This window comes from Equus caballus, chromosome X (assembly GCF_041296265.1).
Source record: "Equus caballus isolate H_3958 breed thoroughbred chromosome X, TB-T2T, whole genome shotgun sequence".
NCBI lineage: Eukaryota > Metazoa > Chordata > Mammalia > Perissodactyla > Equidae > Equus > Equus caballus.
This window is the reverse complement of record NC_091715.1, coordinates 2,881,048-2,908,937: the sequence shown is the minus strand read 5'-3', so window position 1 is coordinate 2,908,937 and position 27,890 is coordinate 2,881,048. Positions and strand designations below refer to the sequence as shown.

Below are 27,890 nucleotides of genomic sequence, written 5' to 3'. Positions count from 1 at the left end.
CTACAGTTAATAGCCAGCGAAGCCAGATAGTAAGACCCTTGTCTCAGTTGGGCTGAGTCTGAAGGATGCTTATAGCAGTATTGCCCCTGCTGAGGACCTCACTCCTCCAGGGAGGGCCACGTACCTTAGGGTGGCTCCTGCCTGGCCAGCTGAAAAGCTCCACTGCTTCTAAAAGTGGCTTTTTTCCTCTCCAGCAGGAATTTCTGCCTCTTCTGCCTTCGGCAGGACTGTCCCTTGTTGTGGGGGTTCTTTTTATCTAGTTTTCAGTTTTCTATCAAGGATATTTTTTCCAAAAATAGTTGTAACCCTGTTGTGTTAGTGGGAGGAGATGAGTTCAGAGTGCTTACGCTGCCATCTTGATGAGATCTCCCTGTGGTGATATTTTAGTCAGTCCGTCTCAGAACATAGTCCTCTATCGAGATACTGATCAGTTAAATAAGTATTGCTTTTTCCACCCTCCTCTTGAGTTTTACCTCATGCCATGTTAGAAGCACAAGTCAGTGACAGCACAGTGACTCCAGTACTGGTCCTTGTCAAGTTGTATGTACTCAATGACAGAACCAAACTCAGTTCTCTGAAGAATGACTTGGTTTTTCTTGTTCTCTTGCAGTAATATGCTAGCAAATATTGTAGAATGTAATAAACCATAAACATATCAAGTATCCGTTATAAAGAAAATGTGTTCTGTAAGATTCCTACTATCCAGGGTTTGTCTTGTGTTCAATGAATATTGATTTAGTGCATGTGATGTGCTCACAACAGCCTAACCTCCAAATTCAGGAGGAAACCAGACTGACTCAGTTCATGACCCAGTGAGGTTAACTTCCAAAGAAAGGAGACAGAATACAAACATGCTACTCAGAAGTTGCCAAATATATCACTTGTTTGTAATTCTCGCATGAAAAATAACCCATGGTAAGAACATGGAGTGTACCGGGCAGGGATTCTGATTTCAGAAAGGGGCACTGTTTCCATAGGGAAGGGTTCTGAGCAAAGCTCTGACAGTAGTTGGAAGAGTAGTTTGCATATGTATCTCCAGGAGGAACATGTGAGAAGTGAGAACAGAAAATACAACGGTGTTTTGAAGGGACAAGATGGTTGTATTTATTAAAATTCTAAATGTGTGTTCACTTTGTTAAGAGGTTTCCTGAAATGTCTCATCAAACTTTAAAATAATCAATACATGTAAAAATCATTCACTAGTTTGTTTTTTATAATGTTGAAATATTTAAAAGTAAATTTAACAGTCTGGTAGCTATGATTCAAAATGGAAAATGTAACAAATTAAAATACGAAATTAGATCTCTATGAATTAAAGTACGAATAATCTCTAAAAAGATTACTACGTGAGAGGGGCGGGCCCGGTGGCGCAGTGGTTAAGTTCACACGTTCCACTTCGGTGGCCCAGGGTTCGCCAGTTCAGATCCCGGGTGTGGACATTGCACCGCTTGGCAAAAGCCATGCCGTCGTAGGCGTCCCATGTATAAAGTAGAGGAAGATGGGCACAGATGTTAGCTCAGGGCCAGCCTTTCTCAGCAAAAAAAGGAGGATTGGCAGCAATTAGCTCAGAGCAAATCTTCCAAAAAAAAAAAAAAAAGAATTACTATATGAGAAAGACAAAAATTGATTCTCTTTATATTTTATTTCTGATGTTAGGTAAGTGTAAAACAAAGATTGTAGTCTAATATAGTAGTAGTTTTGTGTGTTAATGAAAATGCATGCTTCTGTAGAATTTATACTGAGCTGTTGAGGATACCTAATGCTGGTCAGGGGCATAAAGGAGCAAGTTGTGATAGAAAATATTTTCATGTGAACTCATATGATCATGTCTGTACAGATGTCTTTGTGGGATTTGGGGATTTAGGTATGCCGACCTCATAAAATGAGTAGGACATTCTTCCCTCATCATCTCTTTCTGAAAAGTTTGTCTCAGTCTTGTGCTCTTTCTTTGCATGTTCGAAAGAATTCACGAGTGAAATCTTCTGGACCTGCAACTACTTTATGGAAAATTCTATGAGGGCAGATTCAATTTGCTTAACAGACTGAGGACTATGGAAACTTTTTGTTTCAGCTTACATCAATTTTGGTACAATATCTTTCAAGGAATGTGTCCATTTCATCCAAAGTGTTAAATTTGTTGGCGTAAGTTTACTTGTAATTTTCTCTTTCAGAGATCTTCATTTCAGTAGGATTTGTAGTCATTACTTCTTTTTCCTTAATAATATTGGTCACAAACACACACACACACATAGATATATTTCACAATTTTAACTGTTTATGCCAGGTCTTGCCTTTCAACATTTTTTAACATATTCAGGTTAGATTTGCATCCCTCACTTTTATTCCATGGCCTAAGTGTACATCCAACCACCCAATCCAGCATTTCCAGACACACTCTGATGACCAGTCAGAACTCTGAATGCATACAATCTTTTATACCAGAGGGAGAATTCAAACCCGGCCCTTGACATCTCCATTACTTCCAGCCAAAGCCATAATAATCTTCATTATTGATGCCAGTGACCTTAGTACACTCTAGCCCATGTGGAGGCCATGTCTGATTCAGTACCTAAAGCGTTATTTGTCCTGTTAAATATTGCTTAGCTCTCCTTTTATTTTCCCCATGTATGGACCCTGGCTCTGAACTGTGGCCCAAACTTTGGAATAAATTCTGTATCCGGTGTGCTAGGTGTCTTAGTTGATAAATACCTTGTGTATTATGGATCACTGATCCATGTGCTCTGCCTGCTACAGAGGGAATGGCCTTTCCTTAGAAATCCTAGTGTCTTCTGCTTTGTGAAGCACAATGGAGTGGCATACCTTCTTTAGATGTTGAGTAGTGTGTTTTCAGCTGCAGCTCTCTGACTGAAGTCTCCATGGTGTTGTTTCTCTAAACCCTACACTGACCTTCTAACCCTGTGAGTTGACGCTGTTTCACATGCTGTCCCATTTGATTACTACTGATCTCATTGTAAAGAAATACCAGATTTTCCACTCAACTCCACAGGTAATGTTGGTGTGATACTGATTCACCTTCACTTATGATACATGGCATTTTAGACTATCACTGTGTAAATCTCAGTGAAGTGCACACATCATCCTTTCCCTGTGATGATAGGATGCTTCTTAAGGACTTTTTCTTGATGAGACTACCTCATCTCGTGACAATGAAAATACCCATAACCCTCTCTTCTTCCCTATGCAGGTTTATGCCTTTTGTCCCTCTCAGCTTGAGGCCTCTAGGACTTCAGTATTTAATGCTAATCGGAATTGTCTCTTATGGGACATCAATGCTATTTAAGGCACATCTTCCTAGATAGCTGTATTTAAAGTGAATATTTGTGTATCATTAAAATTAAGTGACTTTCTACACAGACACACGTGTAGGATACATGTTAAATCGATTTATTTAACATTCAGAAATCCCATAACACCATACAAGACAGGAATGGTGACTGGAAGAGATGAAATGGGAAGGAGAGTATTTCTATGACGAGAGAAAGATGATGTTGGGCAGGACCAAGTAAAGTTTTCTTCCAATTGTTGGTCTTGATTCCATAGAGAAGTTGATGCGCTGATCCTCAATGGCAGGTTCTCTAGGGGAGTGAATCAGGATAAAAAGTTAAGTTGACTGTATGACAGCCTGACAGGGGTGAGGCTCAAGAAGTGTGGCGTCAAAGTTAGAAGGAGCTTTCAGTTAACCCAGTGGGCAAGTTCCAGGTGGAACTTAATGTTTTCCATCTCTAGGGTATGAGAGGATCCATTTGGAATTTTTCCAAGGAGGTACACATGGTGGGACTGTTTGTGGTTAGGATGCATTCCAGGAGTGTCATGATTCGGGCTGCATCCCATGGGGAAGGCCTATAAGAATGGTTTGTAGGATCTGAGTTACACTCCTCCCCCCTAATTCCAAAGCATCTGTGTCTTCAAGACAGTGTATTCACCCAGGAAGCTAATGTTTTGGGTGCTTTTTTCCTCATTTCTTCTCAAAAGAAGACAAACAAAACAACCAAGCATACTTTGGCCTAGATCAATGTCACTTTCTGAGGCTATGACATTTTAGGAAGTTGAAGAACATACTTTAATGAAATCATCTTACGAAGGTAAAAGAAATTGGAAGCATGTTTCAGAGAATCTGATTGGAAGGCCCTCAATGTGACTCTCATGATTGTGTAAAATTAAACATTGTATTTACAGGATTGGTGACTTCTCTTTAAGTCCAGTTCTCATGAAGTAGTGACATCTAGGGAGAATCATTAACTTAGGACTGAGTGGAAAATTAATTATTTTTCCAATTGTCCCCACCAGCTTCTGGCAATTCCTGCTTCTTTCTAAATGTGTCTCATTTGCGTGGTTCTTGCATGATAATTTTTTGTCACCAAAACTGCTTCAGCATTAATCAGCTGAACCAATTTGCAGTTTAATAGGGCTCAAGAGAAGCAGAATAACCTAATATAACACAATAAAAGTTCTCTAGTGCCATAATTTAAGTAATTTGGACAAAAATAGTTACTTAGAAAATCTTTCTTTTAGCAGCACTAATAACAGGTCACTTTTACTTAGAATATTTCAGACGTGTTCAACTCCTTGTTTTCATTCACTTGTAGGACAGTTGTGTGAGGGTGAAACAAAAAGAAACAGGAGAAAAAGAGCCACAGATCAATACCATTTGTCTGTATCCTAAAGTTTTCTTTTTCTTAAATAATAGATTATATAAAAGATAATTTATTGACGAGGAAATTTTAAATTAATCAATTTGTTTCCTGATAGTGTATTTATATTCCAGGTTAATGATATATTCAGGAAAGAAATATAGTCACATTACCAATGTTGATGATATTCACAATGTTTTCTTCTGGAATCTCCTCTTCTTTAGTAGCCTCCTTGAATTTCTTAATATCTTCCTTCTGAATATCTCCTACTTTGCCTGAAAATCACCATACATAAAGCACAGATTTTCCCAAGGAACTAAGAATTTCTGGATCCATGATTGAGAAAAGCGAAGGTACAAATCAGTTCTTCATGTGGAATAATTTCACAGAGTCTCACGTAGTTACCATTTGCCGTGTCACAGTGTCAGCTGCCTGACTTAGGTCCCTGAAAGGAATTAGTCCCAGTCTGACTCTGCAACATCAGCCGAACTCCGAAGCCTCATCAGGAGCGCCATGAACTTTGGGCCCAGGCCCTCTGGGCTAGCTCATCTCCTGCCTCTCTGCCACCTTCTTGGAAGCTATGCTTGACATCCACGCCTTGTGCAGGACCCAGATAAAGTGGAAGCTTGATTGTCTTCTTCCACAGAAACATCAGCCCTGCCACAGGTAGTAATGGGTGTCAACTTTTCATTTAGTAAACCACACCTCTTCTGATGCTTTTTACTTACAGAAATCTATTATCCCCAAGGCTAGAGCGCACCTTCTGTGCCCCTTTGTGATTGTTCCGGGGTTGAAATTGTCAGCTTTCATGAGGAAAATGCGTTGGAGGAACTAAACGTCATCGATGGAAGGACTAAAACTTGATCAAGGTTTCTTTGAAAAGCTTCACGTCCAAGTCTTAGAATGTATTTGAAAAACGGTCATAAAATTAAGGAATTGGGGTCAACTTGAATAAAGCCATGGCTTGAAATTAGTTGGCCTCTTAAGAAATTATTTCTCATAAAACTTAATTGTTATAATTTTAACAGATTGAAATTATTTTTAAAGGCCTGATGATCTGATAGTTCCCACACCTACCAGCTCTTCTTCTCACCTTTCTTTGTAGATTACATTCCAGGGTCCTGACTCAGTGAATACGCAGACCTATACCTTGTACCCTTCATAGTTAATAATGACAGTACATACTGATTTTCAGAATGAAAATACTGACAATAGAAATGTTATGTGACAATGACAATGGAAATATGGTCATGATGTAGCACATACCAAACAATGCAATTATTTCGGTGACCAGACATTCTTCATCCTCATGGAGAGTATATCCTATCATAGCATTTTTTCACAAATGAAGAATTTGGACATCATTTTTACATGCATTTCTGAGAGAAAGAGAGATGTATATTGCCTCAGCTTAATTAATTTATTGTTGATTAGATTTATTATGGCTTACTTAGCACATTGGTAACAATAATTACTATGTTGATCTTTCCCTTAACCCAACAGTACCGTGAATGTTGAAATTGATTTTGTTGGCAAGAAAAGTAGGAAAGTTGGGGCAGGCCTCATTGCGTAGTGGTTATATTTGTGTACTCACCTTCGGTAGTCCGGGGTTCATGGGTTTGGATCCTGGGTGCCGACCTAGCACCACTCATCAAGCCATGCTGTGGCAACGTCCCACATAAAATAGAGGAAGACTGGCACAGATGTTAGCTCAAGGCCAATCTTCCTCCACACACAAAGAAAAGTAGGGAAGAATTTTCCTTATTGCCACCTTCTTGTACAATTAAACATTTCTCACCTTCTAGTCTACTGAAATGTTTTCTAAAAGATGTATGCCAGTGAAGCCAACATTTCGTTAAACAACATGAGCCTGTTGTTATATGGCATGTTATCAAATTCAAGTTGAAAAATTCTTTGTATTTCACTTATCCAAGCAGTGAGTTAAATTCTCTTTAGGGTTGAGATCAATTTACCATTGAAATCGTTGTGTAACCGTGTACTGAGTATCTACCCTGTAGCAGGCAACCTTCTAAACATTTCATGTAAATTGTGGAATTCCCTCTGCCTCTAAATCTAGATGTTTTCCTTAAATTTATGGCTGCCTCGAACATAACACAACCTCATTTAGAATTAAGTCAGTTGTATTTGTGAGAATATGCAGGCAGTGACAAGCTAATCAACCTCCCACCTGGAGTTTGCACCTCCACCTCTCTACATGAGCACATCCACTCGGCCATGTCCATAGGGAAAAGAATAAGTGCTGATCTACTTTGCATTGTCAATAAATTCTATAACATCCATTCTCGCTTCTAGCCATAACATAGCACCTTATCTGAATCACTCATCAGGATTTGATTTAAAACTGTGCCCATTTGTGTTTCCGCTGAAACATCATTAGTCTACCATGCCAAAGACTAAGTAGCAGTTGAAGCACCTTCAAACTGCCATAGCCCCAAACAAGTATAGAAATTCCACCCAAGCCCACTAAGTCCTTGAGACTTGGGTTACATGGGGACAATTTAAATCTGATGTTATGCATCTCTTCAGATTCTTAAAACAAGATATGTGATAACAATATTTTGACAAAGGGGGGTTTTGCGGAAAATCTTGCTAGTTAGGTTTATAAAGGTAATGCAGCTTATGGAGGCAATGAAAGTAAATATGTCTTCTGAGCGTCATGTTGCTATTGAGGCCCCTGCTCGTATTGTGCTTGTTGTGGTTACACATTATTTTCTACAAAGCGGAAGCTGGGTAGATTGCAATTCCTCGTTCCCAAGAGGCCTGTACAATAAGCCCGCCTCACTTTGTTTTCTCCGTCCTTAAGTTGCTGTGTCAAATCCATGTAAAAAGGATGATAAGAATGGAGAAAATTATAGGAAAGATGGTAGCAAACATTGATGATTCAGACAAAGGAACAAATAATATAGGGATAAGTAAAATGAAATCATAATTGTTAAAGTATCTACTGGTAATATAAAAGGAGAGTTGCAGATAAACGTGTAAGACAAAACGTCAGACATATATTTTACTTATTTATCTGTTCTTTGCTCAGCCACTGTGCTATTTCTTATGTTAGGCAAAGGGTGGAACCACAGATTTCTGTACATTTAGATATTAATCAAATATTTAAATATTAGACTGTTTAAAGTTCGGGATATTTCTGGGGGTTACTGAAAAGAACTTAGAGATATAAATCTTACCAACATCTCCATTGGTTTTAACACTAGCTCTGGTTATGAAGACGCGTGCTCGGTGTTTATATCCCTGTGACTTGTTTGGGTTTTAACCATACCTTGAAGGGATTAAGATATTTAAAGATTATTTTTAAAAATGTATTCTCTTAAAGCAAAATGACATGGATATTTAAACTCAAGAAAGACCAGTTAGACGTTAGCTCCTAAGATTGTTTTAAATTATTTGAAATGTGTTCATGTACCTGAGAACCTTTCGAAATAAAAGTTCTCAGCACTTGCTCTCTGTCAGTCATTGAATAGCACTCAGATTTGGAAAGAGTCCTCAACATCCTAGGATCGAACGCTTTGCACCTGACAACATAAGTTGCTTTGAAAGTTTAGGGATGTGTGCCTGGGCACACTGCTAATCGTTAGTAGAACTAGAATTCTGATACGTGGAGTTCTGAAAGATGTTGAGACCAAGGTTTCAACCCTAATGTATTTTTTTCAGTAACACACATACTTACAATCAGTAATATAAACATTTCCTTCTGTTTTTGTTGCCACCATAGTTATTTTTGTGCATTGTCCATTGACCATTAAAAAGAAAACATCTTTAAGTTGATTGATAAAAATAAAACGAATTTGATATACAATTTGGACTTTCTTTGTTTCACCCTCATGCAAAACTGTATCTGGTATTGTTTTAGTGCCTGTAAACTCTGTGAATTTCAAAAGAGAAAGAGAAGAAACATTTTGTCCACGATCAAAGAACTCTCAGATGGCCACTGTGTCTTTTTCTACACATGGAGTCAGAGCAGCAGTTCGAAAGACAAGCTGCAGATACCAGACAGGTAGTGTTTAAAGCCATGTAAACATGGAGGAATCTAAAATTTTAGAAGAAATGGAGGAAAAATACAAGCCCCTGTTTGAAACCTGTTCTCGAAACTAAAGAGTATAGCTATCAAGACAGGCCTTAGTGCTTCTCACAGCCCTGGCAAAGATCTGTTCGATAACATAATAGGCCGAAAAAGCACAACAAAGAGGAGATAGAAATTACGGGTTTAATTTAAACAAAACAGAAACTTCTTATGTGAAAACACCTTAAAGAAGATTAAACACAAAGTCACATGTATGTATACAAACACACTGCACACACACAAAAGAAAACACACAAAAACATATGCTGTGCATATATGATATGTGGACATTGCATACACAAAATATATATATTAATTACATATACATGCCACATATGTAACAAAAGCCCTTCTGTGTCACTGTGTGTATGTACATGACAAAGAACATGTATTTGGAATATGTGAAGAATGCATTTAACACATTTTATAAGGTGAAATAACCCAAATAAAATTGAATAAATTATTGAATACTGTTAAATATGCATAAATACTATAATGCAACAATTCCATTCCTACCCAAGAGAAATGAAAATGTATGCCAACATAAAGATAGTACAGAGCTATTCACATCAGAGTTATTCAAAATAACCACACCGTGAAAACAACTTTGCCTAACAACTGGAAAATGTACAATTTTCATATATCCAAATTGGCAAAGGAAAAAGTGACTACTTGTATATGCAGCCACGTGGATACATTTTTAAAGCATTACACTGAGTGAGAGAACCGGTGGAAAAAGATGCATAGTGTATAATTCCATTGCATGAAGTTCTAGACCAGGTGAGAAAAAGCAGATCACTAGTTGACTATGTCAGATGGGAGACATTCAATGAGGAAGGAAAGAAAGGGAACTTTCTGCTGTGATGGAAAAGTTCTATATCTTGACTATGGCAGTGGTGAAACAGGTGTACACACATGTCAAAACTCATGGCACTACGCCTTTCAAAATGGTGCATATAATTCCATCTAAACACATTTAATAAAGTTGGTTTCAAAAAGAGTGGCCACGTGCAAAGTCAACTAAACAGAGGACACAAAAACGGTACATATGACAAACAAAAAGAGAATCCAGTATTCTTAAAAAGTGACTGAAAACTGACAGGAGTATCTATCGCGATATGATATGTGTGTGTGTGTGTATATTTTGGTTACATATATGCAATCATTTATATATTATATATGGTATATAATCAGTTATATATGTTTATAAACAAGTCTCTCCAAGCATAATCCTCTTAGTTTGATTCTTAATGTCCTCATTGTTCAGAATGTGTCTGTGTTTGCAGGAGTGTGTGTACGTGAAGGGAGAAAGAGAGAGAGATTCTCAAATCCCTCTTATGTCTTTAGACATGAGGTCTTCAGAAATAGACTTCCTTCAGTTTCTTATAACAAATGATTTTTTTTGTATCTGTGCTTAATTGTTTTTCCATAGGAAAAATTGTACCCCCTTTCACTTCAATTCCAATTGCTTCCCAGTTCCTGATTTTCTCTCTTTACTTTCGGCCTTTTTCTCGCAACTTTCTTCCAGCCAGTAACTCTGCTCAGGTATTTCTAAGTATATAAATGTTTTCTTCAAATCTTCTGTTTCCTCCTGGAGTTGCTTCTTTGCAAATTTTCTGTTTATACTGCTGGACCCTTTTGAAGTTTAACCTATCCTTACTTCTCGATATGGTTATATCTGGATTCGAAGGACTGCAAGAAGCAAAAATTAACATTTTACTTTCCACCTACAATATAAATACATATTTTAATCTTATGGGCAATAGATCTCTTAGCACGAAATGGTGCTTTTAGATACCTGACATTTCATTGCTTCAACAATTTCTCCTGCTTCGTGTCGTTATCCTAGGATTCTTCAGCATAAGCTGAAATGTTAGTGTGGAAATAATCGCTCTTTCTGGGCAATATTGTCAACATATGCAATTATAGGTGTTACTAATTAAGCAGTAAAATTCAACTGTTTGTGTGTGTGTGTCTCTGTGTTTCTGTGAGAGAGAGAGACATTGATCTATAATTCCTAAAATATTCTCACTTGAATTTTCATGAATCTAAATGATCAATTTGAAACTTAAGAATTAAATTTGAGAATCAAAACCTTGTTTCTTCTGTATTTCATGAGTTCATAGGGGAAGCATAATCATAAAGAAGTAGACTTTGACTGCATCTGCACACTTCAGTGGATATCCATTTCCGAAGCTTGCCCTGTTTTCAGAGTTCTCTGGGGTACTCATTTCCCATGCAGATTTCTAGGCTTGAAGCAGAAAGTTCAGTTTGACCCGATCTGGGGAAGGCTGTCTAACACTGTTTACAAGGTCTTGGTTTCTAACCAGGGGTCATTGTGGCACCCACAAGAGACACTTGGACATGTCTGGTGACATTTTTGGCTGTCGCTATGGGAGAGGGGTGGTATGCCTTCCATCTAGTGGGTAGAGAATAATTATCCTGCTAAACATCCTACAATGCACTGGACAGCCCCTAATAATGGGGAATTGTTCATCCCCAAGTGTCATAGAGGCCAAAGTTGAGAAATCTGGGTTAACATATAGTAACCTGTCTCGCTCATACTGGATAAATCCCAAGCCCCTGTAATAGCCTGCACATCCCTCCATGATCTGCTTCTTTTCCTCACCCATTTGCAGCTACTCTGCCTCTCTGTCCCTCTGGTCCGGCCACACTGGACTGCTTATGACTCAGATGCTTGCCCATCCCGACAATGTGCAAAGCTCCCTTCCCCTTCCAACTTCATACTCACTTTTTTTCTCATATCCAGTCGCTATGCACTAAAGAGTAAATTCCACAGTGTCATAGTCTTTGAAGCTTAGGCTTTGGCTGCATCCTAGCGCCTCGAGCTGGTGAATGAATGTGTCAGTGTATGTCTCAGGGTTTTTTTTTTTTTTTCATTTGATTGGGCAAATATGGGCAATGCTGCCGTATAACAGGGACATTTCTTTGTGAAAAAAATAACAAAGTAGCAGTTAAGAACCCAGAATCTGGGGCCATGCCCAAGAGACATTCAATTTAACTCACTGGAGTATAGCTGAAATAGAAGGAATTCTTGTCAGCACAGTCAGTTGGGCGATGCAGCCAGGCTCTAGAAGGCAGGCGTAGGCTGACCTAGGGGTGTTTAGAACGAAGTAGGAGTTAAGCAGCATCCCATCTGTATGACTAGTTTTACCTGAGACACATGAAGAAAGAGAAAGAGAGTCATGAGGGGTTCAATACGACAAAAGGGAATGCTGTATAAAGAAGAAAGGAAGATATGCAAATTGGTATTTAGGGAAGTGCCCCGGAAATAGATTAACAGAAAATTGAGAACCCTCTATCAAATACTTACATTTCACTGTATCTTCTAAGGATGCCTCATGGGTCTGACTAAGGAAAGCATCACCATTTTCCCACTAAATATCATGTTGTTTGGAAATAGTTTGAGGTGGCAAACAGCCCAGCCAAAGCACAGATGAACATGAAATGTGAATATAAGAAGCCACATCATCACCTCATCTCGAATTTTCTTCCTAGAAAGCCTCACTCCTTGGAGCTTTCCTTCAGCCATGCTGGCCATTGAGATTCCCTCAAAGCCAACCATGTGGACAGAAAAAGAAACGTATACAAAAATCTGACCTATTCCATGAACTTCCTAGGTTTTTTTGAAACTTCTGGAAACTTAGAGTTATGCAAACAGATATGGACAGACTAGGTATGACATCCTACAAATGTCAGAGAGGGCAGCTTCCAGAAAGAAGGTCCCACTGTCTCTTGCCAGTGTTTACCTTTGGTTTCATGTTTGTGTGTTGGTGTTTTTCAGGTGGTTCAGTTGGTTCAGTTTGTTCTCTTTTTAATTTCAGAGTCTCCATTTGTTTTACTTAATGTTGGGCCCTCTGTTCCTGTGGTGATATTTTAGTCAGTCAGCTTTGAGACATAGTCCATTATCAAAACATTTCATGTCAATTAAATAGAAATTGCTTTTTTACACCCTCTTCTTGAGTTTTGACTTGTGCCATGTTTGAAGCCAAAGCCCATGTCAGCAACAGGGATTCACATACTGGCCCTTCTCAAGTTGGATGCACTCAGTGACAGAACAGGACGCAGTTCTCTGAAGAATGACTTGATTTGTCTTGTTCTCTTTCAGTAACATACTAGAAGATATCATAGAGTCCAATAAACCATCCACTTACTCAAGTATGCCTTATAAAGAAAGTGTGGGGGCTGGCCCAGTGGCACAGTGGTGAAGTTCACACATTCTGCTTCTCGGCGGCCCGGGGTTTGCTGGTTTGGATCCCGGGTGCGAGCGTGGCACCACTTGGCAAAAGCCATGCTGTGGTAGGCGTCCCACGTATAAAGTAGAGGAGGATGGGCATGGATGTTGGCTCAGGGCCAGTCTTCCTCAGCAAAAACAGAAGGATTGGCAGTGGTTAACTCAGGGCTAATCTTCCTCAAAAACAAGCAAACAAACAAACAAAAAAGAAAGTGTGTTCTGTAAGATTCCTACTATCCAGGGTTTGCCCAGTGTTCAGTGAATATTGATTTAGTGCATATGATGTGCCCACAACAGCCTAACCTCAAAATTCAGCTGGGAACAGACAGACTCAGTTCATGATCCAGTGAGGTTATCTTCCGGAGAAAGAAGACAGAATACAAACAGGCATCAAAATATAGTGATATTCACCCACCTGAAATTTATAAAATGTTATAAACCAATGTTGCTTCAATAAAAAAAATACACACAAGCTACCTGGTATTTTCCAAATATATCACCTGTTTCTAATTCTCGGATAAAACAAAAAAAAATGAACAATGTAAGAACGTGGAGTGTGCTGGCGTAGGAGGGGTCTCCTATTTCAGAAGTCGACACCATTTCCATAGGGAAGGGTTGTGAGATAAGCTCTGACGATTGTTGGAAGGGTAAGTTAAATATATATCTCCAGGAAGAACAAGGTAGGAAGTGAGAACAGAAAATACAAAGATATTTTGAGGGATCAGTTTTCTTCTACCTATCAAAATTCTAACCAAGCATTCACTTTCATAAGGCATTTCCATTTATAGAAATTTTAAAATAATAGATAAATATAAAAATCATTCACTGGTCTGTGTTTTATACTGTTAGAATATTTAAAAATAAATTTAACGGTCTGGTAGTTATGACACATTCAACATGGAAAATGTAAGAAAGTAAAATAAAAAATTAGATCTCCATGAATCAACATATGAATAATCGCTGAAATGATTACTATGTGAGAAAGACAGAGACATGGTTCTCTTTGTATTTTGTTTCTGATGTTATGTCTGTGTGAAACAAAAACTGCAGTCTGATATATTACTAGGTTTGTGTGTTAATGAAATTGCATGCATATGTATAGGTAGAATTTATATCAAGCTTTTGGGAGTACCTAATGCTGGTCAGAGGGAGAAAGGAGCAAGTTGGGATGGAAAGTACTTCCATATGAACTCATATGATCATATCTGTACAGACATCTGTGTCAGATGTGGGGATTTAGGCTATGCTGACCTCATAAAAGGGGTAGGACAGTCTTCCCTCATCTTGTCTTTCTGAAAACTTTGTCTAAGTTTCATGCTCTTTCTTTGCATGCTTGAAAAGATTTGCTAGTGAAATCTTCTGGACCTGCAACTTCTTTATGGAAAGTTCTATGATGGCAGATTCAATTGCTTTAATAATTACAGGACTATGGAAATGTTCTATTTCATCTTGTGTCAACTTTGGCGCCACATCTTTCAAGAAATGTGTCCATTTCATCCAGTGTCAAATTTGTTGGAATATCTTTGTCAACTATTCTCCTGATTTCAGTAGGATTTGTGGTGATAACCCCTTTTTTCTTACTTATATTACTCATGCATACACACACACACACACACACATATATAATATTTCACAATTTTTAAACTGTTTATGCCACGTGTTGCCTTTGAACATCCCTTCAGATATTCAGGTTAGATTTACCTCACTCACTTTCTATTTTATGGCCTAAGTGTATATCGAACCACCCAATTCAGCATTTCCAGACACACTCTGATGACCAGAGTTAGAACTCTGAATGCATACAATCTTTTATGCCAGAGGGGGAATTCAAACCCTGCCCTTGGCATCTCTAAAACTTCCACCTAAATCCATAATAATCTTCATTATGGATGCCATTGAGTTTTGCAAACTGTAGCCCATGTGGAGGCCATGTCTGTTTCAGTAACTAAAACATTATTTGTTCTGTTAAATATTGCTTAGCTCTACTTTTATCTTCCTAGTGTGTGGAGCATGTCTCTGAACTTTGGCCCACACTTTGGAATAAGTCCTGTATCCAGTGAGCTGGATGTCTTAGATGATAAACTCCTTGTGTGTCCTGGATAGTCGATCCATGTGCTCTGCCTGCTACAGTGAGAATGGCCATTCCTTGGAAATCCTCTGTCTTCTGCTTTGTGAAGCACAGTTAGGTGGCATACCTTCTTTAGATGTTGAGTAATGTGTTTTCAGCTGCAGCTCTCTAACTGAAGTCTCCGTGGTGTTGTTTCTCTAAGCCCTACACTGACCTTCCGACCCTATGAGTTGACCATGTCTCGGCTGCTGCCCCATCTTAGCTTACTACTGATACTATCATACAGAAATACCAGATTTTCCACTCAACTTCACAGGTGATGGTGGTGTGATACTGATTCCCCCTCAATTATGATACATGGCATTTTAGGCTATCTCTGTATAAATCTCAGTGCGGAGGACCCAGGTTCCTTCCCTGTTGTGAATAAGATGCTTCCTAGGGACTTGTTTCTTGACCAGAATGCCTCATCCCACAACAGTAAAAATATCCATAACCCTCGCCCCCTCCCAGTGTGGGAATATACCGTCTGTCTCTCTCACCTTGACAGCTCTTGGACTTCTCTATTTAATCCTAAATAGAATTGTCTCTTGGGGACATCAGTTCTATTAAAGGTGCATCTTCCTGGATAGCTGTATTTAAGTGAATTTTTTTTTTTTTAAATTAGGTGACTTTCTGCCCAGACACACATGTGCTGTGTACATAGTAAATCACTTTATTTAAACACTCGGAAATTCAGTAACACCACATAGAACACCACATAGTGACTGGGAGAGATGAAATGGGAAAGATAGTATGTTTATGAAGAGAGAAAATTGATGTTAGACAGGAACAGGAAATATTTTCTTCAGATTGTTGATCTTGATTCCATAGAGATGATACGCCTGGTCCTCAGTGACAGGTTCTGTAGGTGAGTAAAACAGGATAAAAGGATGACTTAACCGTGTGACAGCCTGACGGGGTGAGTGTCAGGAAGCAGGGTGTCAAGGACTAGAGGAGCTTTTACTTAACGCAGTGGACAACTTCTTTGTGGAACCTAGTGTTCTCCATCTCTGGGCTGTGAGAGGATCCATATGGGATTTGTCCAAGGAGGCACGCATGGTAGGACTTTTTGTGGTTAGGACACATTCCAGGAGTGTCATGATTCACGATACATTTCATGGGGAAGGCCCGTCTGAAAATGATTTACAGGATCTGTGATTCAGTTACACTCCTTTCCTTTAATTCCAAAGGGTCTGTGGCTTCCGTTCATTATATTCACCCTGGCATCTAATGTTTTTGTTTGCTTTCAGCCTAGATCAATGTTATTGTTTGAGGCTATGTCATTTTAGGAGGTTTAAAGATGACATTCTAAGGAAACCATCTTCAGAAGGGGAATATAAGTTGAACCCATGTTTCACGGAGTGTGGTTGGAAGGCCTCCCATGTGGCTGTCATGGTTATGGAAAATTCAAGATTGTGATTGCAGGTATGGTGAGTTCCCTTTAAGTCCATTTCTCCGGGAGCAGTGACATACACTGGCAACCATGAACTCAGGAGTGAGTGGAAAACTTATTATTTTTCCAGTTGTCCCTACCAACTTCTGGCAATTCCTCCTTCTCTCTAAATGTGTATCATTTGCGTGGTTCTTCTTTGATAACGGTTTGACACCAAAACTGCTTCAACATTAGCCAACTCAACCAATTCGCACTTTAATAGGGCTCTAGAGGAGCAAAACAACCTAATATAGCAGAAAAAATGTTCTCCAGTGACATAATTTAAGTAATTTGGACAAAAATACTAACTTAGAAAATATGGCCCATATAAAGTCACAACGTGTGCTTGTTAAATTATTTGATATCGGCACTAATAGCAGGTACTTTTACTTACAACATTTTGGAGGTCTTCAAGTCCCTGTTTTCATTCACTTGGACAGTCGTCTGAGGATGGGGAAAAAAAAGACACAGGAGAAAAAGAGCCACTGATCAATATCATTGTTCAGTATTTCCAAGGTTTTCCTTCTCATAAATAACAGATTTTATAAAAGATACTTTATAGAAGAGGAAATTTAAAATGAATCAATTTATTTCCCAATAGTGTAGTTACATTGCAGGTAAATGATATATTTAGGAAAAAAATATAGTCACATTACCAATATTGATGATATTCACAATGTTTTCATCTGGAATCTCTTTTTCTCTAACTGCCTCCTTGAACTTCTCAATATCTTCCTGCTGAATATCTTCTCCTTTGCCTGAAAATCACCATACATAAAGCACAGATTTTCCCAAGGAACTAAGAATTTCTGGATCCATGATTGAGAAAAGCGAAGGTACAAATCAGTTCTTCATGTGGAATAATTTCACAGAGTCTCACGTAGTTACCATTTGCCGTGTCACAGTGTCAGCTGCCTGACTTAGGTCCCTGAAAGGAATTAGTCCCCGTCTGACTCTGGAACATCAGCCGAACTCCGAAGCCTCATCAGGAGCGCCATGAACTTTGGGCCCAGGCCCTCTGGACTAGCTCATCTCCTGCCTCTCTGCCACCTTCTTGGAACCTATACCCAACATTCGTGCCCTGTGCTGGGCCCAAATAAAGTGGAAACTTGATTCTCGCCTTCCAGAGAAACGTCAGCCCTGCCACACGTAGCAATGGGTGACAACTTTTCCTCTTAGGAACCCCCCCTTCTACCCTTACTTTTTCCAAATTGAACCCTACTCTCCCCATGTCTAAAACACACCCTCAGTGGCCCTCTTTGGTTATTTTGGGGGTGAGATTCTCAAGTTTCATGAGAACAATGCTTTGGAACGATGAAACATGATCAAGATTTATTTGAAAATCTTCAGGTCCAAGGCTTAAAAAGTATTTGAAAAACTGTCATAAAGTGAAGGAATTGAGGTCAACTTGAATATAGTCATGGCTTAGAATCAGTTGACCTGTTAAGAAATTTTTTTTCAAAAATGCAATTGTTATAACTTTAACAAATGGAAATTATTTTCAAAGTCCTGAGGAGCTTCTATCTCCCACCCCTCCCAGCTCTTCTTTTCACCTTTCTTTCTAGGTTACATTGTAGGTACTTAATTCAGTGAACACACAGCCCTAGACCTTGTACCCTTAATAATGAATGATGTCAATACATGCTGATTTTCAGAATAGAAATACTGACAATGTAAATGTTATATGACAATGACAATGGAAATATGGCCAGGATGTAACACATACCAAAGAATGCAACTATGTCAGTGACCAGGCCTTCTTCATCCTCATTGAGAAAATGAGTTATGATAGTATTTTGTGACAAATGAAGAATGTGGATTTCAGTTTTGCCTGCATCTGTGAGAGAGAAGATATATGTATATAGCCTCATGTTAATTAGTTTACTGTTGATTAGATTTATCCTGGATTACTTAGCATATTGGTAACAATGATTACTATGTTGATCTCACTCCAACAGTATAGTGAATGTTAAAATTGATATTGACAGCAGGAAAAGTAGGGAAGAAATTTCTTTATTGCCCCCTTCCTATGCAATGAAATCTTCCTTATTTTCTAGTAGACTAAAATATTTTCTAAAACATGTTCCAATGAAGCCAGCATTTCTGTAAACAACCTGAGCCTGTTGTTATATGGCATATTATGAACTTCAACTTTAAAAGTTCTTTTTATTTCTCTTATCCAAACAATTAATTTGTTTCTCTTTAGCACTGAAATCAGTTTGCCATTGAAAACATTGTGCAACTGTGTACTGAGTACCTCCCTGGTACCAGGCAACCTTCTAAACATTTCATGTAAATTGTTGAATTTCATTTGCCCCTCAATCTAGATGTGTTACTTCACAAATTTATAGCTGCCACTAACATGTTCAACTTAATATTAAGACAATTGTACTTGTGTGAATATGCAGGCTGTGCCAACTAGACAATTCAGATCCCACCTGGACGTTGTATTTCCATCTCTCTGGCTAAGGCCCATCCACTCTGCCATGTTTATAGGGAAAAGAATAAGTGCTGATGTACTTTGCACTATCAATAAACCCTCTAACATCCATTCTCCCTTCAAGCCATAACATAGCACCACATTTGAATCACTTGTCAGGGTTTGATTTAAAACTACGCCAATTTGTGTTTCCCACTGCTATTGTCAGTCTACCATGCCAAAGACTAAGTAGCAGTTGTACAACTTCCAAGTTTCATAGGTAAATCTTGCATAAGCCCCCTGTAAGTCTTTGAGTCTTGGGTTAGATGGGGACAATTTAAATCTCATTTTATGCATGTCTTCAGATTTTTAAAACCAAATATGTTATAGCAATGGTTTTATAAAGGAGGCTTCTGCAGAAAATCTCGCTAAATAGGTTTATAAAGGTAATGCAGGTTATGGAGGCAATGAAAGTAAATATATCTTCTGAGTGTCATGTTGCTATTAAGGCCACTGCTGCTATTGTGTTTGTTATGATTATACATTATTTTCGACAAAATAGAACCTGAGTAGTTTGCAATTCCTCGCTTCCAAGAGGCCTCTACAATAACGGCAGCTCACTTCTTTTCTCTTCCTCCTTAACTTGCCATCTCAAATCCATGTAAAAAGGACTACAAGAATGGAGACAATTATAGGGAAATGGTAGAAAACATTGATGATTCAGACAAAGAAGCAAATAATATAGGGATAAGCAAAATGAAATCCTAATTCAAAATGTCTATTGGTAATATAAAAGGTGAAATACTGATGAATGTGTAGGACAAAATGTCACACATATATTTTACTTATTTGTGTGTTCCTTGCAGAGCCAGTGTGCTATTTCTTTTGTTAGGCAAGGGTTGGAATCACAGATTTATGTACATTTTAATTTTAATTGATTAATTAAACATTAGAACTTTTAAAATCGGGATATTGTTTGAGGTCCTTGAAAAGATTACAGAAATATAAATCTTAATCAATATCTCCTTTGCTTTTAACACAAACCCTGGTTATGAAGAAATGTGCTTAGTGTTTAAATTACTGTGACTTGTTTGGGTTTTAGGTAAGTCAAACCATACATTAAGTGGGATTAAGGTGCTTTAAGATTAATTTTAAAAATGTATTCTGTTAAAGCAAAATGACATTGATATTTAACTCAAGAAAGACCCATTGCACATTAGTTCCTAAGATCATTTTAAATTGTTCCGAAACGTTTTCATCTATCTGAAAACCTTATGAAATAAAAGTTCTCAGAACATACTCTCAGTTCATCATTGAATAACATGCAAAATTGGAAAGAGTCCTCAACATCCTATGATTGAACCCTTTGCACATGACAAAATAAGGTGCTTGGAAAATTTAGGGACTTGTGCCTGGTCACACTACTAGTTATTAGTAGAACTAGAATTCTGATATATGGAGTTCTGAAAAGATGTCAGATTTCAACCCTAATATACTTTTGTCGGTACAATACTCATACTTACAATCACAAATGTAAGCATTTTCTGCTGTTTTTGTTGCCACAGTAGATAATTTTCTGCATTGTCCATTGACCCTTAAAAAGAAAACATCTTTAAGTTGATTGATAAAAATAATAAGAATTAGATGTATAATTCAGACTTTGTTTCACCCTCATATGACCCTGTGTCTGGTATCATTTTGCTGCCTATAAACACTGAGCCTTTCAAAAGAGAAGAACTATGTTGTCCATGATCAAATAAGTCTCCGGTGGCCAGAATGTCTTTTTCAACACATGGAGTCAGAGCGGCAGTTCCAAAGACAAGCTGCAGATACCAAACAGGTTGTGTTTAAAGCCAAGAAAACATGGAGAAATATAAAATTTTAGAGAAGAATGAGGAAGAATACAAGTCTTTGTTTTAAATGTTTTCTCAAAACTGAGGGGTATAGCTATCAAGATAGGCCTTAGTGCTTCTCACAGCCCTGGGAAAGATCTCTTAGATAATATAATAAAGAAAAAAAGTACGATAAACACAAGAAAAACATTACTGGTTTAATTTAATCAAAACAGAAGCTACTTATGTGAAAACAGCTTAATGAAAATTAAAGTCACATATATATATACAAACGCCCTACACACACATAAAAGCAAACTCACACATACACATGATATGTGCATATATGATGATAAATTATGTACACAAAGATATATAATAATTCCACATATATGTCACATATATAACAAAGGTGTGTGTCTCTCTGTGTATGAACATTACAAAGAACATGTATTTGACATATATGAAGAATGCATACAACACAAATAATATAAGGGGAAGCAATCCAACTAAAATTGAATAAATTATTGTACATTATTAAATATGCACAAGTACGATTATGCAGCAATTCCACTCCTACCCAAGAGAAGTGAGAATGTATGCCAATACAAAGATAGTACAGAGCTATTCACATCCAAGTTATTCTGAATAATCACACTGTGAAAACAACATTGCCAAACAACTGGAAAATGTACAGATTTCTCCTATCCAAATTGGCAATGAAATAAGTGACCACATGTTTGTGCAGCCATGTAGATAAATTATTAAAGCATTACGCTGAGTGAGAGAAGCAGTGGAGAAAGATGCATAGTATGTAATTCCATCACACAAAGTTCTAGAACAGGTAAGAAAAAGCAGATGAGTTGTTGTCTATGTCAGAGGCAAGACATTTAATGGGGAGGAAAAGAAAGGGAACTTTCTGCTGTGATGGAAAAGTTTTATATCTTGGCTGTGGCAGTGGTGAACCAGGTGTACACACATGTCAAAACTCATTGAACAACACCTTTCAAGAAGGTACGTGTAACTCCATGTAAATACACTTCGATAAAGTTGATTTCAAAATCAATGGCCACATGTAAAGTCAATTAAACAGAGGACACAAAAATTGTTAATATGACAAACAAAAAGATAATCCAGTATTGTTAAAAAACTTACTGAAAACTGACAGATATATTGGGACAGGATATATGTGTGTGTATATATTTTGATTATATGTATGCGATCACTTATATATAATATATAGTCAATTATATATGTTTATAAGCCAGTCTCTCCAAGCATAATCCTCTTATTTTTTTTCTTAATGGTTTTATTCTCAAAATATGTGTCTGTGTTTGCGTGAGGGTGTGAAAGTGATGGGAGAGAGAAAGAGATTCTTTTGTCGTTGTTTTTAAAGATTGGCCCTGAGCTAACATCTGTTGCCAATCTTCCTTTTTTTCCTTCTTCCCAAAGCCCCCCAGTACATAGTTGTATATTCTAGTTGTAGGTCCTGCTAGCTGTGCTTTTTGGGACACCGCCTCAGCATGGCCTGATGAATGATGCTAAGTCCATGCCCAGGATCCAAACTGTCGGAACACTGAGCCACTGAAGTATAGCACGTGAACTTAAGCACTGGGCCGCCAGGCCAGCCCCAAGAGAGATTCTTGAATCCCCTTTATATATTTAGAAGTTAAGTTTGAGAAATAGACTTCATTCAATTTCTTATAGCAAATTATTCTTGAATCTGCCCTAAATTATTTTCATTGGGAAAAATTGTACTTCCTTTCACTTCAAGTCTAATTTCTTCCCAATTCCTAACTTTGTCACTTTACTTTCGGCCCTTTTATCACAAATTTCTTCCAGCCAGTAAGTTTGTGAGGTATTTATAAGTATGGAAATGTTTCCTTCAAATCTTCTTTTTCCTCCTAAAGTTACTTCTTTCCAAATTTCCTTTTCTTTATACTGCCAAAATTTTTTGAAATATTAAGCGATCCTTACTTCTCTATGCAATTATATCTGGATTTGAATCATTACAAAAAGGAAAAATTAACATTTTACTTTCCGCCTACAATATAAATACATATTTTAATCTTATGGGCTACAGATCTCTTAGCCCAAAATTATGCTTTTGCATGCCCTACATTTCATGGCTTCAATGATTTCTCCTGCTTCATGTCATTATCCTAGGATTCTTCTACTTAAACTTAAATTTTAGTGCGGAAACCATTGTTCTTTCTGGGCAGTATCGTCAGCATATGTGATTACAGGTGTTACTAATTTAGCAATAATTTCAAATGTGTGTGTGTCTGTGTCTTTGTGTGTCTGTGAGAGAGACATTGATCTATAATTTCGTATATATTCCCATTTGGCTTAAAGGCATATTCATGGATCTATATGGTCGCTTTGAAACTTCACAATTAAATTTGAGACTCAAAACCTTGTTTCTTCCACATTTCAAGAGTTCATGGGAGAAGCATAATCAGAAAGAAGTAGACTTTGACTGCATACTTCAGTAGAGACTCATTTCTAGTGTGGAGAGTTAAAACTAATACTTTAACATATAACATTCCTCAGAACTCACTCTAATTTTCTTTCTAAATCTCAACTTGTACAATTACCTCCATGTATTTTTACATAGTTGCATGGCCCTATTCATTATTTCCTTAACACCTGAGTAAATGATTATTTACAATGGCCAACACATGGAAACTACCTGAGTGTCTATCTGCAGATGAAAGATAAAGAACATGCTTTATATATTTACATATATAATATATATAACATATATAATATATATAATTGAATATTAATCAACCATAAAAAAGAATGAAAGTCTGCCATTTGCAACAACGTGGATGGATCTAGAGGATATTATGCTAAGTGAAGTAAGACATTTGAGTTCTTAATAAAATGCCTGCAATATGGTGAGCATTTGGTATATAACCTTTGAAGCAATGAAGGCTTTAATGAATTTAGTAATGATTAAAAATTACTGTGAGCACAGATCCCCCAAATATGAACCACCTTTTACAAATTATACGTAAAAGATTCAGGCTAGTAGTAGGAACTGTAGAGTTTGAGGAATCTATGTCCTCTTGGCTGCTTTTGTCCCTCTTTTCTTTAATCGAATTATTCTAGTGGAGCTTCTGTGACTCTGTGCCTTCCAAGCAAATCTTCCAGGGCATCCTCTAGAGGATAGTGCTGGAACTGACATGACAACTACAAAGCCCCTTCTAAACAAACAACTCAGAGACTCGCGTTCTTGAACATAATCCAGATATTTCAACACAAATGTGGAAGGTGGACAGACCCCCTCTCAGGGTCGAACATTTATATGTGTTTTCATTCTGTGTTTTTACTTACTTGACAAAAAACGTGAAGTGGATTGTGTCACCTGCGCTGTTAAAATCAAGTGTACGCATAAAAGCTCTGAATGGTCCATTCTCACTGAGCTTCTCTATGTTACTGGCTGCGCCGTAAATGGTGTTCCATTCTCCTGAAAGCTAAAAGCAAAGTTCCATTCAGAAATTTTAGTCATGCTCTTTTTACTTTTTCTGACGTCATCCATCATGTGTTTTCTTTCCCTTTTACATCAGCACTAAACTGTCTATTAAACAAAGCAAGGTTTATAAAATAATGTGAAAACCCAAGTCAAGGGTAAAAGAAGAAATGGAGATATTTCTGAAATAGCTTGAGTTCTGTTATCAAAACAAAACTCCAGTTCAACAGTTCTCTGGCTGGTTCTCCATCTTAGACAAGGACAATAGAATTGCATAAGGAGCTAATTAATAGACAATATAGACAATACCGAGACAATATAAGACAAGTACAGTAGAAATATGTAAGGAGCCAGTTAATAGACAATATAGACAATGCAGAATCAATGTTAGACAAGTGCAGTAGAAATGTGTAAGGAGCAATTAATAGAGTGATTCTGGGATGGAGGTAAATTGCTAGGCTTAGGTGCACATAAATTTGGATACACATATAACAACCCCAAAAGGGACACACGCACACACACACACACACACACACACCTCCAAGCCCTCTTCTCAGACCAGCCAACCCTTGTTACCTGTGAGTAATCAGTCTCAGACTGAGGGTCCTGGTCAGCACAAACCACACCAAGTACAAGAGTCAGCAGCAGAATCTTCATCTCGTTGGCGCTTGTCGTCCTTCCTCTGGAGAAGCTGAGTGTGCGCCAGTTGTTAGAGAGCATACAATTTGTGGCACTTTTTATAGTATTGCTCTGTTGACATGACACATAATGAACCAGCGGTTGTGAATCATAAGACCTTGGTTATGTAAAACCCTTCTTATAATATCCTGGTTGGCAGTGATGAGCTTTCATGGCATTCTGTTATTTTCATGATGAGATTAGCTTTAAGAGAAGCATAAATTTATCTGTGTGTTTGACCTTTACCTTAAGTGAGAGATCACAATGCACATGAAGTATTTGAAGGACCGCAATATTTATCCTCTTAGATCCTGAGTTCCAAAATGGAATAAGTATTCTAAGACCTGTATCCCCAACTCCTGCATTATTTCCTTAACATGGAGGAGGTATGTTTAAACTTATTTTCTAAAAGTAAGATGTTTCTGTCTGGTTTAACAATATAAAATTGTGGCATCTAGGCTATGAATCACTTATCAAAACATTCCTCAGAAGTGTCTATATTTAAGATTAATGAAATATTTTCAACAAGAGCAAATTCTTGTCTGTTTACCCTACTTAAGAATCTCTCCCAAATCCATGTCTACAATTTCATTTTGCTGAGAGTGCCCAACTTAATCTCCGTAAAATTTATGAGGTTTCTGCCTCATGTATGGCTCCTGATATTGATATCTGTGTTCTTTCAAGCCATCCTCCTGAACTGGCCACGCGGTGGGCAGCCTAGCTTAGAGATAAACCACAGGAAACCAATCTCTAAATAACACTCAATCAATTATTTGCCATGTATGTATTTTCTTTGCTAAGTGTCTCTGCAATCCATTTGTTCAATACTGATTAGGCTGTTTGATTTCTTATTATTTAGTTTGGAGATTTCTTTATATATTCTGGGTACAAGACCTATTTCACATAGAAGATTTGCAAGTATTTTCTCCCAAGTATTTTCTCCCAGTGCCTGGCTTCTCTTTTCATTCCCTTAATACTGTACCTCAAAGACCCAACTATCTTCCTTTTGCTAAAGATCAGGTTGTATGTTGATTGTTTGCACTCAAGTATCTTGCTTTGGGGTCTTATCTAAGAAATAATGGCTTACCCCAAGGTCACAGACTTTCTCCTATTGCTTCTTCTGGAATTTGTAGCTTTAGATTTTACATATAGTCTATGATTCAATTTGAGTTTACTATATGGGGCAAAGTATGGGTTGAAGTTCTTTATATTATTCTTTTTTGCATATGGATATCCAATATTTCCAGCAAGTTTTGTTGGAAAGGCTATTTGTTTCCCCTGAATTTCTTTTGAATATTTATTGAAAATCCATTGTCTCTATATTCTTGTCACTTCCCCTGTAACAGGTTTTGTTTGGTTTGGTTTTATATTCCCCATTCTCTTTCACAAATTTTGGGCAATATTCAACAAAACACAGTTGGGACATGAAGTTCATATGACTTACTTTAGGAATAAAATAGAATAAGAATTAGGATCCAAAGACCAACCATTTATGGCAATCTTGCAGAATAACTGCTAATTTATTTTCCTTTGGGTGACAGTTCAGCCAAACTTCTTCATGTTTTTGGTTTCCTGAGAGACCCCAGGCAAGTTGCCTATTCCTCTGAGGAGAAAATCATATCAGCATAAAACATTGATCACCTCCTTCTTCCCCGAAGCAGGCTCGTTCATCCACATTATTAAGAGCACCTGCCATGTAAATGCCCCATAACCTCATTGGAAGAAAAGCATATGAAAAATTCATTTTCATTGTTCTGTTTTCCTAACAGCTTCATGAGAAGCTGGTCTTCAATATATTATTTATCCTTTGACTCAATTGATTCTCCAAGGTAGGAGAAAAGAGTGATAGTGCTTCCCCAATTTTCAGCAGTTTGAAAATAAAAAGTAAATTTCCTCCTCTCTCTGTACAGTTGGCTATTTTCAAAGACATTGAATCAGCCAAAGAACCTCTTCTTTTTTTACACATATTTCCATATCTGTTTATTTATTTCCCCAGTAATTTATCAGATAGATATATTTTGATTATACTATGAAAATGAAAAGACAATGGGGCTCTCATGATTTCCAAGTCAGATGAGAGAAAACACCCAGCGTACTGACACAGGGCAACTACCTGTTCCCGGGACACCTCAGAGCCTCAGAACCATTCTCTTTGTTGGCTGTCTGACTTTGAGCAGAGCTTGGCTGGACGGAGACTTCCACCTATGTCTTCAGTTGGCCGCTGGCATTCCTACTCAGAACGGATCAACACTGTTTGTTCCATGTTCTTGTCTTTCTTAATGTCTGTTTTCTTTTGTCTTGGTTCCAAGATTTTTTTATGTTTGTTTTACTTATTCCTCTGTGTATTGTGCTATTTAATCTCTGATTGCAAAAGCTATGAAATGGAAAGTTTTCATGTCTCACAATGTCCTCAAAAATTTTCCCCATCACCTCACTGATTTTGAGAATTTTGAGCAGGTGTATAATCCCCGCTAACATAGTGTTCCATTCATTTTCCCCTCTCCATCTCTTCTTATGTACCTCTAACATTTCCAGGTTTTCAGTTGGAGCCCTAGCAACAGGTGTTTCCTGGAAATGTATCCTAAGATCATTCCTTCTTAAGAAGATCATGTCAGCTTCCAAGCAAGTGGAAATTTCCTCCCAAAATGTGTTTCCTGGAAATGTATGCCAAGATCATTCTTTGGAAGACCATTTTCAATGCTAGTCAATAAGAAATTAAAGAGTCATTATTCTAAGAGATTATAACAACAACTTGGTCTTTAGATCCTGTCAATCCCTTTATTTTATTCCTAAAGGAAGTCAAATGACCTTCAAGTCTCAACACTTTTTCATTAATCTTGGTCAAAATGTGGGTAAGACAATGATAAATAAAAGCAGAGCCCTCTGACACAGACATTAACAGCTGTTACCCAACAAACAATGCTTAAGGCATCCGATGTAGATC

The 27,890-nt window shown here is 37.6% G+C and overlaps 1 protein-coding gene across 5 annotated transcripts; it reads right to left on the bottom strand.

Annotated features, from left to right (window-relative positions):
• Positions 1-15,757: 15,757 nt before the first annotated feature.
• On the bottom strand, positions 15,758-27,215 carry LOC106781327 (odorant-binding protein). Of its 5 annotated transcripts, none has more exons than XM_070258503.1 (9): positions 27,060-27,215; positions 26,391-26,549; positions 24,845-25,018; positions 24,133-24,272; positions 20,482-20,552; positions 18,266-18,376; positions 17,196-17,297; positions 16,934-16,983; positions 15,758-15,969 (listed from the first exon to the last, which is right to left on the bottom strand). In XM_070258503.1, exons 3-8 carry the CDS (start codon positions 24,986-24,988, stop codon positions 16,964-16,966), a joined length of 588 nt encoding a protein of 195 aa, XP_070114604.1. In that variant the 5' UTR covers positions 24,989-25,018; positions 26,391-26,549; positions 27,060-27,215; the 3' UTR covers positions 15,758-15,969; positions 16,934-16,963. The 5 variants fall into 5 exon arrangements, with proteins under 5 accessions (XP_070114604.1, XP_070114602.1, XP_070114605.1 ...); XM_070258501.1 differs by having other exon boundaries at positions 24,845-25,150; positions 27,060-27,198; XM_070258504.1 differs by having other exon boundaries at positions 26,434-26,549; positions 27,060-27,198.
• Positions 27,216-27,890: the final 675 nt, after the last annotated feature.